Source organism: Periophthalmus magnuspinnatus, chromosome 6 (genome assembly GCF_009829125.3).
Source record: "Periophthalmus magnuspinnatus isolate fPerMag1 chromosome 6, fPerMag1.2.pri, whole genome shotgun sequence".
Lineage (NCBI taxonomy): Eukaryota > Metazoa > Chordata > Actinopteri > Gobiiformes > Gobiidae > Periophthalmus > Periophthalmus magnuspinnatus.
Window position 1 is genome coordinate 25,250,339 of NC_047131.1, and position 17,525 is coordinate 25,267,863.

A 17,525-nucleotide genomic window follows, 5' to 3' on the forward strand; every position below is an offset into this window, starting at 1 on the left:
GATGCGCTTAGGCTTAACTGATGCTTGTTAAATTTATGTTCAAAGAAATGTGTGCTCATTTGTCAACACTCGTTTGTTTTATGGTTCGTTTTAACGATACATTTATGTTTCAATACTTTCGTTCCTGCCGTGCCTTGCAGACATATGTAAGCATACACTAAATTTGGGAGGAGACTTCTTACACTTTGTAATGGGATAGCTCACAGAAACATGTACTGGAGGAGGTGTGTGGTGTCCACACACGATGGTACAAGACTAGAGATTCTTGACATCCAAATTAGTGCTTGCTTTCACTTAGACCATCTTTGGAAACTTCTATTTGCGTCTTAAAAGGCAGTGTGCATCTAATTGAGTCTCCAATTGTTGGCAGCGCACAAGAAGCAACATTCGAGTTATTTGTTTATTCGTTTGTTACAGATAACTCTAACAAGTTAAACATATATTAGAGGTTTGAATTAAATTCATATACTAGGTGGGAGGGCGTAATTCACGCAACACAGGATAGGCTGTGCTGAAACGAAACCAAAACAAATAGGCAAATTCAGTTGCCATACGTTTCGTTTTTACTGTCTCTTGTGCCAAAACACTGTGTAGCCCTACTGGTGAGTTTACTTTCTTTCTCTCCTTTCTGACAGTTTCTACTAGGCCTATAATCTTAATATGTTAACTACAAACTAAACCTTCAGGTTTGGAATAGATGCTTCTACCTCGAACAAAGACACACGAAGGCTCTGCAAGATAAAGACGCAGCCAAGGAGCCAGAGAGGAAGCAGCTCGGTGACATCGTTTCAAAATTCACCATCACGTCTGGATTGGATTTCATGTGGGCCTGGAATTATATGTGAAAGTGTCTAGGGGCTGTTATGACATAGACTCATCATTTAGTCTCGAAATCCAAAAGACTTATGCAGGGGCATGGATAACATTGTAAGGTAAACGAAATAATACGCTAATAAATGTGTCAAATTCTAAACCTTAGTGCACCCCATGAAGACAATATAGGTCCTCTAATACATCATATATTTACTATTTACCAACCCGTAGGTCTACCTTACACTAAAAAGAAGAAACTCTCTGGGTCTACCCTGGTTTGTGCAACAAACATCTTAATTTCTATTCTCAATACTGCTGTAAATGTAGAAACGTGACAGAATTCCTGGGTATATTATTTGTGTTTTGTGTCCAGCTTATGCAGACTAAAAATGGAGGAGGAAGTTGATCCTGATCAGGAAAATGCCCAAATTGTCTTAAATCAGGAGTACCCTGAGCTATTGCACATACTCACTCATCAACCATCAACAACTCTTAAGGAATTATGTGCGCTTCCATTGACTTCCAATGCAGGGGTGGTCATCTGTCCCACTAGTTCTCCTGCAGCGATGGCAAAAGATGTATTGGACTACTACAGGTCAGCAGAGTCTTCAATGTGCCGCGACTTTCTCCAGCGCATATGCATGTTATGTGAGAACATCCCTATGTGGCTGGAATCAAGGCTTATGTCAGTGTCTGGAAGTCCAACCAGTAAGTGTTAACAAGTTAATTGCACACAGTATATTTATTTGAATGTCTGAGTGATACTATGTCAACTATATTTAACAATTTGGCAAGTTCTCAACTAACTGTTGTGTGAGCACTCTAAAAGGTTCATAGATCTTTACTTTTACACAAATGTAATATGTTTACAACATGATTAAAAGAGGCCACGTATCTCTTATCAAAGTGGGACTATAGTGTACAGGAGACAAGGCCTCCTTTGTTGCCAGCTTTCAGATTTCAAAAAGCAGAAATACATTCAGGATAAGGAGTATGCAACGGTATTACATAGTAATAGTCGTTTGTTGAGCAAAAAATATTTAAAGTGAAACTGGAATAACTAGCCACCTCTTACAAGCTCTGCATAGCTTGTAAATTTCTTCCCGCCGCAGAAATCCCCTGTAATTCCCATCACACCAGAAACAGAACTAGACATTGATACTTTTTAATGCTTTCAAGTAATACAGTAACAGTTGTAAAAATGTAACTGTGTGCTAAACCTATGATCTGCTTGTTTCCTCACAGATGTGTCTGACAGCTATAGACTACACGCAACAGAGTCGTTGGATAAGCACATCAATAAAAGACCCCGCATCGGTATATAGTAATTTATCAATCTGAAGGCTGAGTTTGTGGGGCTGGGACAGATTAGTTAGTTTATCTATCTACAGCTTGTAAATAGTAGTGATTTTATTATTCTCATTAAGTCTATTTAAATCAGTTTATACAGCTGTCACAGTGAAAGTAATATAGCTGTCAATACCCATGTAATGTGGTACTGCAGTGGTAAAAGAAGCATGCTAACAACATTTATTATAGGCATCAGATTTCAAGTTAAAGGTTCTCTGATGCAGAGTCTCTCTGGCCTTAAGCATATAGGTTCAACTACTCTTGAATTCTTTAGGTTGATCGTAATAGGTAATAGGTTGATTGTAATAACCTCTGGATATTTTCATTGGGAAAAAAGCAGCTAAGATACATACTTAGGCTTTGCTGCAGTTAAGAGTTAGTCTTAACGGTACACTGTTGCACTTAAAGTTCTTTATATCACACACTTTTGATGATTTAAAACATACTTTGCTAATGAATACCCAAAGTTGAGCATATTAATAATGTGACTGTTGTTTGGATGCAGATCACTGGGAGCAGTTTATTACTTCAGTCAAAGGTTTGTTGAGAATGAAGTGGGAAGCCATGAGGAAACGACTGGTGTTGGATGTGGAACTGGATCAAGTGTGGGTCAGTGTGAAGAGAGCAAACAGAGCCAGAAACACACCAGACCAAACACCTGGTTCTGGTGATGGAGGCAGCAAAACACCCGGTATCTCATTATTTAATTAATGTTATGGGATTTTCCTCTTATTGTAGAGTAAAGAATATATATAGTTTTTTTTTATTAAACCTTTGACAGATTTGGATGTGGAGTGTGGGTTTTCAGAGGCTAGAGTAACACTGGACACCTTCCTTCAAGGCAGTACGGGAAAAGTCACTATTTTGTATGGGAAGCCCGGATCAGGAAAAACAATTCATATGTCTCATTTAGGAGAGCTTTGGGCGTGTGATTTGGTAAGTTCATTACACACATCTCAATATACACACATTTTAATGTTCATTCTGGGTGGATAACTATTCTTTTTATTTTATTTCAGGGGCATATCCCTTCTTCCCACTTATTTATTCTGCTTGAATTTCGCCACCTCAATTTATTGTCCCAAACCTTGTCTTTTTATGATCTACTGTTCCAGTATTATCCATCTCCGCAAGGGGGAGAAGATGAGAAGGTTTGATTTACTCATCAATGATCTTTAGATATACAGGGTCTTTTAAAGTGTTTCATCTGCACTTTTGTATTATTCTTCTAGAAGTAAATGTCTTTCTGCTCTGGTCAACAACTGATCTTAAAGCATTTTATATGTTTAGGAACCGTGTCACTATCGGGTCTATCAAGGATTGTGACTATTTGATGACTCCTGTCTATTAATCAAATTTGATCTCTTCCTTCAGGAGCGTGTCACTTTGCCAAAAAATAAAATCAGACAGGACCGTAGTGACCATAGGCAATAGAACACCTTTAATTGGTTCAGTTGGGTTAATTTCAATAAATTGTGTTTGCACAGATAGCCATTGTGGACTATCTTCTGTCTAATCCAGAGCAAAGTTGTTGGATTCTGGATGGCTATGATGAATTTCAATTCAATCTTTATAAGAGAGACTACAACAATGCACAGTTGGACCCCAGAAGCCCCCGGCCTGTTGCCGAGCTCATCGCAGCCTTGTTACACAGGCACATTCTTCCAGGCTGCACAGTAGTTTTCACCTGTCGTGTGCGTGATGTCACAGATTTAGAGCGCAAAGCAGAGAAAGTGGGAGAACTTCTTCCTTGGAACCACCATAAAATTAAGGAGTATGTACATAAATACTTTCAACACAAAGGTAAAGCTATGTAGTGCTTGCAGTTATACTTACACTATGTTTGTTGTCATCATTCTTGACTTCCTAATGCATATGTCTCTCAAGGTAATTTAGCTGCTGGAAAACACGCAACAAAACTGCTCTTCTCAAACAAACGCCTTGTTGCCATGTCGTCCATCCCTGCACTCTGCAACATCTCCTGCATTTGCTTAGAATACTTTCTTCAGGAAATACAACAATGTGGTGAGGACAAAGCAGATTTAAAGAAACACAACAAAGAAATGCAATCTATCCTTCAGATGCCTTCCACCCTCACCGGTGTTTACCTCACAAGTATTGGAACGTTTCTTAGCCACTTGAATCAGGCAAAGAGTGCTGAAGTAAGGCTCTCATCAAGGTAATCAGAATCAATCATTGTTCTATACACACAATGGTGTAGTGATTCATGAAGTATGAATTAAAAGCATTCTTTTTTTTAAGCACTATTCTCCCACTGACAAGTCTTGTGAGCAACTATAAGTCTGAGCTGAGTGAACTGTTTGAACTGGCCTGGAATGGTTTAGAGACAGGAAAAATCGTATTTCTTGAAGAAGAGATTCCTCACAGAATCTTACATTTTTCCATAGTGGCAGGGTTCATTTCAGAGGTAAAAATATCATACAGGTGCACTAATATTGGATGACTACAATAAAGAAAATACATTTTTAAGTCAGACTTTTCCCCTTTGTCAGACTGAACTGAGACAGAATGGAATACTGGTCAATGTGTATTGCTTTGCACATCTCACTGTGCAAGAGTTTCTTTCAGCGCTCAAAATAATGACTAGTGTTGATGACAAAGAGCTCAAAAACCGGTAAGAAACTGTAAGCTTCGATTCCCAGTAATGTGCTTTTCAAACACAATATCAAGTTAGATATGACATTAAACTTACAAAGCATTTACAACTTAAATGTACATGCAGTTTTAGTTTGTATAATTGATTTGTGCTGTAGAGTATAACGATATCAGTAACATACTGTTCTAGGGATATCTTAGCTCTGTGAGTAACATGAGCTCTGAAGACGTGTGTCTGAGCCTCCCTAAATGGAGACTCAGAAGCACTGACGTAGGCAGATGGTCAACTTGTCATTTCTTAGAGTGAGGGGGTTAGGGTGAGTTTGAAGGGGGTTCACATGACATTTCCCTGATAACTTTCATACAACTACTGCATACACACTCTAAAGATGTTACCATCCTGTCCATCAGACTGAAATATGTTATTTTTCAGGCTCAGTCTAAAAACCCGCTGGCCTAGCAAGTCAGACCAGAAGACAGTCTTCACCAACTCCCTCCATCGGTTTCTGTCAGGTTTGGCCTCACCACACTGTTCAGCTCTCCTTGCACTCCTGACCAAAGAGGATCACAGTTTTGTCCATAAACGTCAGGAAACTGTGAAAAAATGGCTCCAACAAATGTGTCACACCCACATGACTGGACCAAAGGTAAAATTAATGCTGCTACAAAGGGAGATCAAGAAAACCTGTCAGAAAGAAGCATCTGAGGCAGTCTGCATAATTGTGAATGAAAAGTCCTTATTAGATTAACATAAGCAGCCTACGTACCACAAGTCACACTTTGAATTGCCTTGGCTGCCCATGTTGGTCTTATAAAAGATTTTTCACATTATGCAAATGTGAAAAATGAATGCTTCTCTCTGATTAAGCCATTCATGTAGTCAGTCTCTCCTGTTATGATTATACATAGACTTTGATCACCCTTGCATCCACAAGCTTAAGAACCACTCACCTTTTCGATGTTCTATTTTTATTTGTGGATGATGACACAAAAGAGCAGTAACAAAATTTGGTCATTAATAACTGAACAAATAAATGAAGAACAGTGAACATGCCATAATAATACAAAATTGTCTTCCTTGCAGGTTTTGGAGCTTTGCCACTGTGTCCAGGAAAGCCAGGACAAACAACTTTCCAAACAACTCATGAGTGTAAAACCCAAACTTGAACTCCACAACATTACCCTGTCTCCTAATGATCTAGATGCTCTGGCCTTCGTGGTGAACTCCAGTGAGGAGAGAAATATTGCTTTAGATTTTCGAGCATGTTCAATAGAACTAGATGGTTTGGAGCTCCTATCCCAGTGTGATACAATTACCAACCTCAGGTATGGTTTGTGAAAATCATTATCCATACTTATTTTCTTTCCAATTTTAAACATTTATTAGACTTATTTATTTATTTATTTATTTATTTATTTATTTATTTATATATATATATATATATATATATATATATATATATATATATATATATATATATATATATATATATATATATATATATATATATATATATATATATATATATATATATATATATATATATATATATATATATATATATATATATATATAGCGGACAGTGCATGTTGACAAACAGTAACTGTTTAACATGCCAGAATTAGCCAAGAGGCTAGTTTTCATTTGCCATGTCCGTTGCCATGATGTACAGATGGCTCCTTGCAAATTTAAATAATTTACAGAGGACACATAGAATAAAAGAAAAATAAATGTGCATTTACAGGTGTGTTAAAAAGGTAGAAAAGCATTAAGTCTTGAGCAGTGAGTCATAGCAAAGACAAGCGAAGTGAATCATAGCGAAGACAAACGAAATAATTAAAACAGACAGGTTATTAAAAACAGCATGCAATTTAGATTTAGACTTAGACTTTACTTTATTGTCCCCAGGGGGAGATTCCTTTCCACATACACAGAGCACGTCGGACATACACACAGATAAACACCAAACATCATTATAATGTGTCTATTTACTTAAAGGGTTAGCAGAATGTATACTGATGTTGTTCAAATGTCTCATTTAACTGCATTGCATTGCTCTGCAGAGTTAAGTCAAGCTTATAACTACTTTGACCTCACATTCTTTAGATAATGAGATGCCACACGACAGTCATTAGATGAGCTGTTACAATAGCTCTGTGCCCTGTTGAATCCCTGAGGTTTACATGATATGCTGAAATGTTAAATGTTATGTTAATGTTATGTGCCTTGAAGTGTGGACTTCATGTTGACGTGTTATATCATGACTCATGCATTTTTTTCTGTGACTGTTTTACTGAATTCTGCTCCAGTGATGCAGCATGCTTGTAATTTTTGGTTTTGTCAGTTTCCACAGCCGCAAATATGAAGACAGTTTTGCTGAGAAATTATCCACAATTTTACCGAAACTTTCTTCTTTGAAAAAACTCAGGTTATTTTATTATTCATTAACTTAATACATTATCAGTCTACCTATTTACATTAAAGTTATATATTCCCATTTCTTCTTAAGTGTCTGTGATGCACGCATGAGTGCAATAGGTGCAGCTCATTTGGCTTCTGCTTTGGTGGAGTGTCGATGCATTACTGAAATAAAGTAACCCATTTAAATAAAGTATAAAATTATAAAACATCTTAGTTTTCAGATATTAGTTATTTTTGTTAAACTGTTCACTTTTTCCTTTGCAGTTTCAGTGGCAACAATCTTCGAGATGATGGGACAAAACATATCACTGATATCCTGCCTAAGCTCCCACAGCTTTCCTTTGTAAAGTAAGCAAATGCCTGTAAGTATAATGTGCAAAATTAACCTTTGTTTTACCATCTATTTGATCTTCACAGTCTTGGCCAAAACAACTCAAGTCTACAAGCAGCAGTCTATCTGACAAAAGAAATAGCTTCAATGAACGTCCAGCGTATTTATATCGAGTGTGTGTTCTGTTTTTTAATTACCAAAATTATGTTAATTTGTTTACAATTTTTCTCCTCTTCTTTGAAGTGGTAACACTGAAGAGCTAATGGTAACCTTTGACCCAAACCAGGACAGGCATAGGTGTGTGGTCTAACAGAAATATGCAGTGGTCAAACTGTCTTGTGTTTTATTTCCATTTTTTTATTTCCTTCTGTGCAGTCACAAAGCTGATTCTCGAGCAGAGATTAGGTAAGGCAAAAAATATATATAATTATCGTGTTCATTTATGTAACACATCAGTCTTGTCCCCCTAGTTTATTAAAACAGAAATGGAATAAAACTGAGATGCAAAAACTTGCACATTCACTCAGTCAGTACCCTTCAGTGTCTGTTCTCAAGTAAGTAGCTTAAATAAAATGTGTCCTTTTGTCTGAGATGTGTAAATAGTCTTTGTATGTTTGATTTGCAGTTTGTCCGGCCAGTTGAAAGTTGAAACCTTAAAGGTGCTTGTACTGTTCTTGCCAAAGTTACACATCACAGAAAAGATTACGTAAGTCAAAGAAGAAAGTTCTTACAGTATTCTATTATCAGTTTGTGTGATATAGAGATGCAGCACTAGTTAGAATCACAATTTGTTTGCAGCAATTGGCTTGTAAAGACCTCATGATGACCCTATAAAACATTTATTTTCAGTTTGAAAGGCTGCTGCTCCTCTTTGGAAGCTGTGCTCGTTCTCACCTCATTCATGTCTCAGTGCACCACAGTCAGTGAGATTCACATCAGGTATGACATTTCAGTAATGTGTAATGTTGTTCCCCACAGTAGTCAAGTCAAACAAGTTACACTGAATAACTTATGCCATTCCTTGTTAGGAGAAAAAGCCCTTCTGAAGCCGTGATTGTTTTTAATGCCAGTTGTGTGTCTAAATCATTAAGGTTTGTATACAACTCAGATTTAATTTACTGGAGAGGAGTGAAGAACGTTAATGAAGACATTAACTGAAATATAAACAGATAAAAATCATTGTTAACATTTATTTTTGCATCTTCAAAAAAGCTATACAGCATTATTTAATGATTTAGCATCAGCAGTAGCAGCCCTCAAGTCTAGAGGACGTTTTTAAGAGTTTGATCACCTTATCTCACCAATCTAAACACAACAGCTTCTATGACAAAAGATAAACAAGCATTATTTCTGAGTGGATGATTTATAGAAGTGCTGCATATTGTTTCTTTTTTAGCATAAAGGAGCTGAGAATATTTAGGTATTTTAAGTAACACTGTACTCAATGAAGTGCACTTTTTTGAAATATGGCTTTAAATTACTTCTCACCAATATTATAGGGTGAACAACAGCAGCTTTAAGCCAGGAGATGTCACTGCACTATGTAACAAGCTGATCCTGTGTCATGCATTTTTGGAGTTGGAGTAAGGATACATCCCAAAACTATTATAGAAAGTGAAATGGTTATTAACTATTTATTATGTCGCTACAGTTTGTCTCAGAGCCCACTAAAAGATGGCACAATCCAGAACTTAGTTGAAGTCCTGCCAAAGATGACTTCACTCAAAACGCTCCAGTGAGTATGTTAAAATGTTAATGTTATTTTGTATTATGTTGTGTCCTATTATCATAAGATCCAGTGTTATCATAGGGATCATTAGATAAATAGGTTTGTGGTTGTTGCTGTGATTTGTGAAAGCAGAAGGGCATTCTCAACGAAGAGTAATTGCTTTTATGTTTTTAATAGCCTTCTATAAATATTTGTGACCATCCAAGAATGAGCACTTCCGACAGGTGCAAGTAGACCAGTCTCAGTAGAAATATTTAAGGACGTGTTGTCACAGAAGGAGAAAGTGGAATGTCTCCTCCTATCCTAAATATGGCTTCGACAATAACAGGTGGCGGGGACCCATTTCTATGTCACTTGTGGCATCTGGGTTTTGGTGTCCAGTGTCACACCCGCTGTATAAAGCCAGCACGAGTTTCCTTCCGAAGCCGAGACACCTTACGGCCTTACACATGTAGGTGTGGGAACAGTTGCTTAAAAGCCAAAGTCACTAAGCAGCTCACTCTCTCCTTTTGAGTTGTCAAGAGAGCATTCATGTTGTTATCCAATTATTTACTGAATTCTCCTCCTGAATGGATTACACAAAAGATCATTTGACCTAAAAGTGAGAGACTGGGGACCTGCACTTCTCAGAATTTAAATGTTATGTCCTTGAATGAGCTGACCCTTTTTTAAGAGGCATGAATGTGTGAAGGCAGTGCTCTTAAGCCGTGTGAAGTCTGCCTGTCCTTCTCTTTAAATGGCAAGTGCGTAAAATGAATGCCAAATTGAAACTGACCTCTGTGATAAAAGGACTGATTTGTAACTGACTAATGTCTTAATGGTCCTCAATTATACATTTATTTTTGTCGGAGTCAGAAAATCTAGTATGGTACATTATAATCTCTATCTCCATAGTCTACACATTAGGAATTGAATTTACAAAACAAAAAGATCAATAAAGAGTGTAAGAGCTTTTACTATTACATGAATTAATCCCACGTTAATTTCTTTAAACCAGATTGAACGGCTGCATTGTATCCACAAACGGAGCTCTCATTTTGGTCAAAGGACTTACTGGCTGTGAGCGAGTGAAATCTGTGCAGCTCAGGTATTTACATTTTATTTAATCATTATTTTATATTCTGCCTGTAAATGGATTGATCAGCTCGGTTTCAAATATAGTTTACAGAGAGAGTCCAGAGTCACTTTCGACGAAACAAAGTCAGACCGATTCAGCTGTCGGTAAATAACAACAAACTGTGGGTAAAATGGTGCTTCGTCTGTAGTATTTAAACGTCTGTTCAATGGTGCAGGTTCAGTTACTTCAGTCTGGACGGGGACAGCTTGGGGGGGCTGGTAGAGGCACTGCAGAGTCGACCTCAACTGTCTGAACTGGAGTATGTACTGTATCTCTAATTTACAAAAAATGTTTCAAATTAAACAAATTAAAACTGCTGTATTTTACTCTTGTAGTCTTTCAAGCAATAAATTGGATGATAAAGACATTAAACATTTTGTGAACTTCCTGCCGGGGCTTAATGTCAATAACTATATAAAGTAAGATGTTTAAAATATTATCAGTATTGCACAATATTGTTCTTCGGATATGCAGCACTACAAAACTATGTATGCATCTATTTATTGTCTCCATAGTTTGAGCGACAATGATTTGAAGCAGCCCGGGATGCTAGATGTGGTTAACACGCTATCCACATGTGACAGTGTTTCTGCAGTCGAGGTTTGGTGAGTAAAAAAAGAATCATACTTGTTTGTGAATCTTTTTTTTGTACGTTTTGTCTCATTCATCTTAATATTGTCAACAGCTTGGCAGAAGATCCAAAGTGCATCATCTGGTTTAAACAGTGCAAAAAGCAGGAGAAATATCTAAGGTGGAACACTGGGGGGCAGTCATTGTTGTACACACATAAAATCTATAAATATGTTTGCCCAAAAGTCACTGACACGTTTAAATCTTCAATAGCTCCTATAATTCTTAAGTTATACTCACTAAATTTTTGCAGTGGGTAAACTGAAACTTTCAAGATTTTTGGTAATATATATGGTTATAATTGTTCACTTACACTTAAACTTATCACTATTTAAACTAGGAGAAGTAAAAATGACCTAATTTTTAAAGATAATGTTGTGTCCACCATTTTCGGTTTCACACTGAACAGCCCGATCCAACACACTTTGTATAACATTTGAAAGCATTTGTTTATGGCTCTTATTTGATCCTCGCTATTATGTTTGAAGTCATTTATTGTCTGAGGTTTATTCACAAACACCTTTTCTTTAAGATCGCCCCACAGGAAGAAATTGGGACTAGTCAGGTCTGTGGAGATCACATACTGTCCCCTGTCTTTGAAAAACACTTATTATTCCTTTAATGGCATTTACACTTGGGGCATCTCTGGTATTAAAATGTCGACAGAAACAGCACTGGGTTTTTGAATTTGACTCATGTGAGTATCAAAGTATCACTGCACAATGAGGGTTCGTTCCTCGGTGCTGTATTTGCTCAGATTTATGTCGGAAGGGTCGTTCTAGATGCTCTGAAAAAAATAAAAGAAAAATATTTAGAAACAAAAGAGTTATAATTTGTTTCAACTGTCAGTGACTTTTGGGCATAGCATTAAAAAATAGTGTGATTTTTGTGGATTTTTGTTTTATATCAGGGTCACCGGGGCAACTCTGACTCCTGACCACCAAAAGCAGTTAGTCCAGATTATGTCCAGTTGTCAACTTCCAGTCAAACTAGAGTAAGTTCATATTCATGTTATCCTTTGAGCTTTACATAATGTATTCATGGAATTTAAATTTTCAGGATAAAGAACAGTTTTTCAAGCTCTGTCGAAGAGTTTGTTGAACTGTTTGACAGCAGCTGTGCCGGATGCACTGTAAAGTGAGTTAAACTATTGAGGGTTTTATTCATAATTAAGCCTCTTAACTAAAGAAATGTTTCCAGTATTGAGGAGTCCTGGATCAGATCAGAGGAAGCTGTGCGACTGCTCTGTCACTGTCTGGAGCTTAACAGAAACATTAGCTCAATCAGGTAGAAAAACGCACACACACACAAGAGTATACTAATATTTTAAGTGACTAATCCAGCTGCCTATTTTTAGGATACAACAGACAACATTATGCCTGCATTTGGAGAACTCTAACAACCCAAGCCAGTACTCAGTTTGGTATAATATTATTACTGACTCTATACTAATGTGAAAATCCTGCTTCCTTTTTTGTCTCTTGTATTCATCTTGGTAGTGCGAGTCCAAAAAGCAGTGAAGAGTCTATGCATGTAATATCATGTTTCACCAGTGGATAGTGCTAACTTGTGAACCTCAAAAGCATCACTAATCCATAGTCTCAGTCAAGAATGATACACTGCGTATATTTATTTTAGTATTCCAGATCAGCAGCGTACACCAAAGTTTATCTCATGTATTTCCCTTTTTCAGCGCAGACACAAGCCAACCAAAGTCTGCTGCCACTGGGAAAATAAGATACCTTTCTTTTGTGTCAGGAGACAAGCAAATATAATTATTTTTTAGTTATTTTTATTTTTATTTTTTCTCCTCTGAAATAGTAACATCCTTTCACTCCTTCATTTGAGTTTGGTGAACTGTGAGATACAGGGAAGACATCTTGCACTCATGAAGGACATTCTTGAGAGATGTGTTCACCTGACGGAGTTAGAGTCAGTAAAAGTGTATTTTGAAATACTCAATATAATGGATTTTGCATTTATTCTATATTTTAATTCATTTTCAGTTTGTCACACAACTACCTTGGTGAAATTGGCGCTGAGTTTCTTTGTTCTGTCATCCCCTCATTGCCAAAGCTGGTTTCATTGAGGTAATATTTGCTCCCTTTAATTTTTTGTTTGCTTGTTTGCTTTGGGGTCTAATTGTTTGTTTTAAATACAGAGTTGACAAAGACAGATGTGCACATTTTGCTGAAATACTTTGTAAGTCCTTGTTGCAGTGTAATGATCTTCTCTACTTAAGGTAAAGTAATTATCAGTTACCGTTTAATTGTAATTCTGTCAATGACACAGTTATGACACAGTGTCACAAATGTCCCTACATGTTGGTCTGTTAGCCTCTCAGGTTATGTGATAAGTGAGATTGCAGCTCAAATGATTACAAGTGTGTTACCTCATCTTAAATCAATAAAGTAAGTATTTTATTTTTAAGGCAAAGTGTCATGATTTTCAACATATTTTAATTAAATTTGCTGTAGTCTGTCACACTGTTCCTGGTCAAATTCCGGAGGAGTGCAACTCATCAGAAGTTTGGGACATTGTGAACATCTTGAGGAGCTTTGGTAACCCCAGCACACATGTTTTATTTCTACTAGTTCATTAATTTAGCCTCATAATCTAATAGGATCATAATCTTTGTTGCACATATTCAGTTGGTGTCATTTTGGTACATTTTGTTGTACAAACATACAGAAATAAAAAATAATGCATGTCATTGTGCAGTATCTCAGAATAGTTTGTCCTTCTCATGTTGACCCCATAAATGCCTAAACTCACCATAAAACCAAGTTTAAAACTGTTGACAGCTTTTACAGAAACAGGTTAGTAGTCGTAGAAAAGACAAGGTCACCATGAACTTACTCAAGCTGTAACACACCTGATATACCATATACAATGCTCTTGTACAAAGGGCTTACTTTCTGTTGCATTATTGGTAATTGGATGCATATTTCTGTTTTCATTTTTAGTTTGAATTTTGTGCAGCTTGATCAAGAAAGCAAAATGTGCCTAGTCCAGTCACTACCAAGAGCCAAAACATTACGTCGTCTCAAGTAAGATGTATTTATTTATTTGATCACTAGCACCACTTCTTATGAACGGTGAGAGATTTATTATTTCCCCATCAGTCTCATGTGTACATACTGGCACTATTACGATGTTTGTTTATAGTATGTGTCCTCCTCTCTAATAATCTATTTTTGATTCCCTGCATAAGATGCATTTGCTCACACTCACACAGTGATCAGATTGCAGCTACTGTATCTGCAGTTTATCATACCTTCATGTCAACAACTCTACTCGAGCGAAATAAAATTATAGCCCTTGATCTCAGGGGTCTTGTTTCCTCATACAGGAGTACAGTAATTAAATTCATACCTCTGATGGTGTCTGGCAATGACACAACATAACTGTAATGTCAGCGCTGCTTAACCACATATAAAAGTCCTGTTATCAGCTGGTCAGGGCAGTGCATAAATAATTTCAAAATGAGGTGTTGATCTAAGTCAGACTAGAATAGAATTTGGGCCCTGTAGCGGCTTTTCAACTATTTGTACTACCAACCACAATTAATACAATCTAAGTGCCAAGTGTCTGAAATCATGTGTATTATTATTATTATTATTATTATTATTATTATTATTATTGCTGCAAAAATAAAAAAGTCAATGCATTTCTTGGGACCTTTGTAGGGAGATAATTGCTTTTTATGTTGCAGGCTCAGAAACGTATCTACATCAGGCGTGTTCAATGTCCTTGTTGCAGTGAAGGAGCTTGTACATTTGGAAGATTTAGAGTAAATCTGAAAACAAGTTTTTGTAAATCATTTTCAAAGTTATAAGTAGTAATTCCAGTATTATTTTCAGAATGAACAACTGGAAGATGCTCGATAATGAAGTAGAGCTTTTAGTGAAGCTTTTCCCTCTCTGGACGCATCTTCAAAAAATCTGGTGGGTTTTATAAACTTTGTGTGTATCTGTGACCTGTGAATATACATGTGACATTAGCAAAAATATTATTCAGTTTAGGCTTCTAACAACATAGCAAAAGACAAAGTGTATTTTGTGATGCTCTTTTCTGTGGCAGCATTTATTCCTTACATTATATTACTATCTTTTTCCAACTCAGTATACTTGTTGCCGCAATATTCAGAACTGGATTATCTCTTGTCATGGTGAATTGATGGCATGAAAATGGCATACTAAAATGACATGACATTATTTTTTACAGTTTGTCCCAAACCTTTAATAATGACCAATCAGGCGACAAGCTCCTGGAGGCTTTGAAAAACTGCACTTGTCTGAAGGAGCTTCAGTAAGAATGATTTACTGTTCACATTTATTTAAAGATGTGCTATATCATGTTCTGGCGGAGGGTAAAAACCATCTGCTCCATGTAGATGTTATTCTTTTGCCTCTATAGAATGGTATAAAACTTATCTTTCCCCAAGGAGACAAGCAGGTGACAGTAACATTTTTTAGCTTTAAAAACAGCGCCTATAATTGATTAAATGAAAGATAAGTTTAAAACCACACTGTGGAACCATGCAGGCAAAGCAATGACTTCTCGATGAGACCACCAGCTTACATTGTGCACTTCTAATTATTTTTTATGGAATAAATGTTGTATTACTTTGCAGCATATCACGTAACAACCTGAGTGATCTTACTGCAGCAAGAATGGCACTTGTTTTCCCATCACTGATTCACCTGTGTGAGATTGAGTAAGTCATTATGTTGATTTTATACATTGTGTTAATTTTATAGTATAATTTGTATAAATATTATAACTATTTGTTTTATAAATTTTTAGTATTTCAGAAAATAAAATTGGACCTAAAGGTTCAATGGATCTGGCTAAAGCGATATCAAGCTTAAAGAACCTGATCAAGATTAAGTAAGACCATTGAGTAGGTTTCTTTCTGCTGACCTAAAGTATTATGTACTAAGTTACAAAGTGCTGCTCTTCTTTCCTGTTCTATTGTTAGTCTGACCTCTGTTGGAACATCAGAGCTGTGTGCTGCTGTTGCTAGTCTGGCAAATTGTCCTCAGATACAGGATGTGCGGTAAAACAATGCAAATCAATAAAATTGCATCAGGTAGCAACATGTTTCATTATGTTTTTATTTACCAGTTGATTTGTTTTTTTTTAGTATGGGATGGAATAACTGTGGTGATGATGTGGCTCACACTCTGGTCAGAGTGCTGCATGTTTGCCAAAGTTTGAAAAAAATAGAGTAAGCTCAACCTGAATCTTGTGCTGTCTTTACATGCATCTTAGTATACACCTATAATCCATCCATATACGTATAGAAACTACTTACAAATCAATAAGATAAAAGATCTAAGTATGTTTTTCCTCAGTCTGGAGTGCAACCGTGTGAGTCTTGCTGGTGCTGAGGCCATACTTGAAGCTTTGCAGTCTTGTCCCGCACTGCAAATAATCAGGTAAACCAATATTGAGAGAAGTTTTCTTTTTTTTATTACATGGCTGGTGGTTAAAAGTTTGTTTTATCCTCTTCCAGGCTGTGGAAAAACAGAGTATCACCGACTGATGCAGAGAAGCTCAGTTGGAAGGACAGAAGGCTCACTTTCTCCTCAACATAAACTCTACTTGATACTGGCATGATATCACAGTATGATTTGGTCACATAAGCTAAGTTACATGAAGTAGAATAATAATAATACAAGAGTCCTGAAATGTTTTCTGTGACCTGCATATGTGACAAGACATGATTATGTTTCTATGTTCTACCAATAGACTTCTTCTATAAATGGTGCTAAACTGCAAATATTGGGACTACAACTTTCAAAACCTCAAACAAGAACAGAGTTGAAATGCAAACTACAAAGTAGACCCATCTGTGTAATGTAATTATTGGTAATTTTCTATTATTATTTATTTTATAATTTTTATTATTATTATTTTTTTTTTACATATAAATATTGTTTTTACTTGAAGTTTGACCTGGATTTACAAAGACTTTGAATGTAAAATATAGATTAAGAATGCATTAAGTGCAATGTGTTTTATTTTTGTATTTATTTGTGTCACTCATTTATATTTTCTTATTTGCTGTGGAATAAAATGTTTATTTCTCTTGTTGATTGTAGTATTTATTTCAGGAGTAAACATACTGCATCTGCAGTTACATGCTTTCAATCACGCCAGCAGAAGTTATAAACTATAATATTTATAACTTACTGTAACTTAGAGCTGTAACCATAAACATGTCACACTATACTTTGAAATGCCAACACCACAGTTGCTTTACGGTGTGTCCTAGTGGCTTTTTCCAGCCAAAAAATGCACAATTATTTAAATTGTATGGAAACTACTTATTTTTAACACATTCATAAAAATGCCTTGATTTTTGACCGCATCGATTGGTCTTGCCACAAGGAGGCGTTAGTGGCATTTTCAACAACACAAACTGAAGGCTGCACTATGGATCTATTAAAATAACTCCACTGTATGCACGATTTATTATTATTACTGGCTTCAGTATTACAGCTGTCTT

The 17,525-nt window shown here is 36.3% G+C and overlaps 1 protein-coding gene across 4 annotated transcripts; it reads left to right on the forward strand.

The window, feature by feature from the left end:
• The first annotated feature begins 534 nt into the window (after window positions 1-534).
• Window positions 535-16,870, forward strand: nlrc5 (NLR family, CARD domain containing 5). 4 transcript variants are annotated; one of them, XM_033968416.2, is made up of 51 exons: window positions 535-602; window positions 687-932; window positions 1,045-1,088; window positions 1,187-1,521; window positions 2,059-2,130; window positions 2,669-2,854; window positions 2,945-3,099; window positions 3,183-3,314; window positions 3,651-3,966; window positions 4,051-4,342; window positions 4,426-4,591; window positions 4,677-4,798; window positions 5,213-5,426; window positions 5,864-6,105; window positions 7,125-7,208; window positions 7,290-7,373; window positions 7,466-7,549; window positions 7,619-7,705; window positions 7,776-7,829; window positions 7,908-7,937; window positions 8,003-8,086; window positions 8,158-8,238; window positions 8,382-8,471; window positions 8,561-8,623; window positions 9,032-9,115; window positions 9,184-9,267; window positions 10,259-10,348; window positions 10,423-10,482; window positions 10,554-10,637; window positions 10,714-10,797; window positions 10,894-10,983; window positions 11,064-11,129; window positions 11,919-12,002; window positions 12,068-12,145; window positions 12,209-12,295; window positions 12,366-12,431; window positions 12,830-12,940; window positions 13,015-13,098; window positions 13,170-13,250; window positions 13,345-13,419; window positions 13,486-13,569; window positions 13,975-14,058; window positions 14,724-14,801; window positions 14,872-14,955; window positions 15,236-15,319; window positions 15,645-15,728; window positions 15,818-15,901; window positions 15,993-16,070; window positions 16,158-16,241; window positions 16,369-16,452; window positions 16,530-16,870. In XM_033968416.2, the coding sequence occupies exons 4-51, from the start codon at window positions 1,203-1,205 to the stop codon at window positions 16,609-16,611; spliced, it is 5,175 nt and encodes a 1,724-aa protein (XP_033824307.1). In that variant the 5' UTR covers window positions 535-602; window positions 687-932; window positions 1,045-1,088; window positions 1,187-1,202; the 3' UTR covers window positions 16,612-16,870. The 4 variants fall into 4 exon arrangements, with proteins under 4 accessions (XP_033824307.1, XP_033824306.1, XP_055078470.1 ...); XM_033968415.2 differs by having other exon boundaries at window positions 1,045-1,521; XM_055222495.1 differs by lacking the exon at window positions 1,045-1,088.
• The last annotated feature ends 655 nt before the right edge of the window (window positions 16,871-17,525 follow it).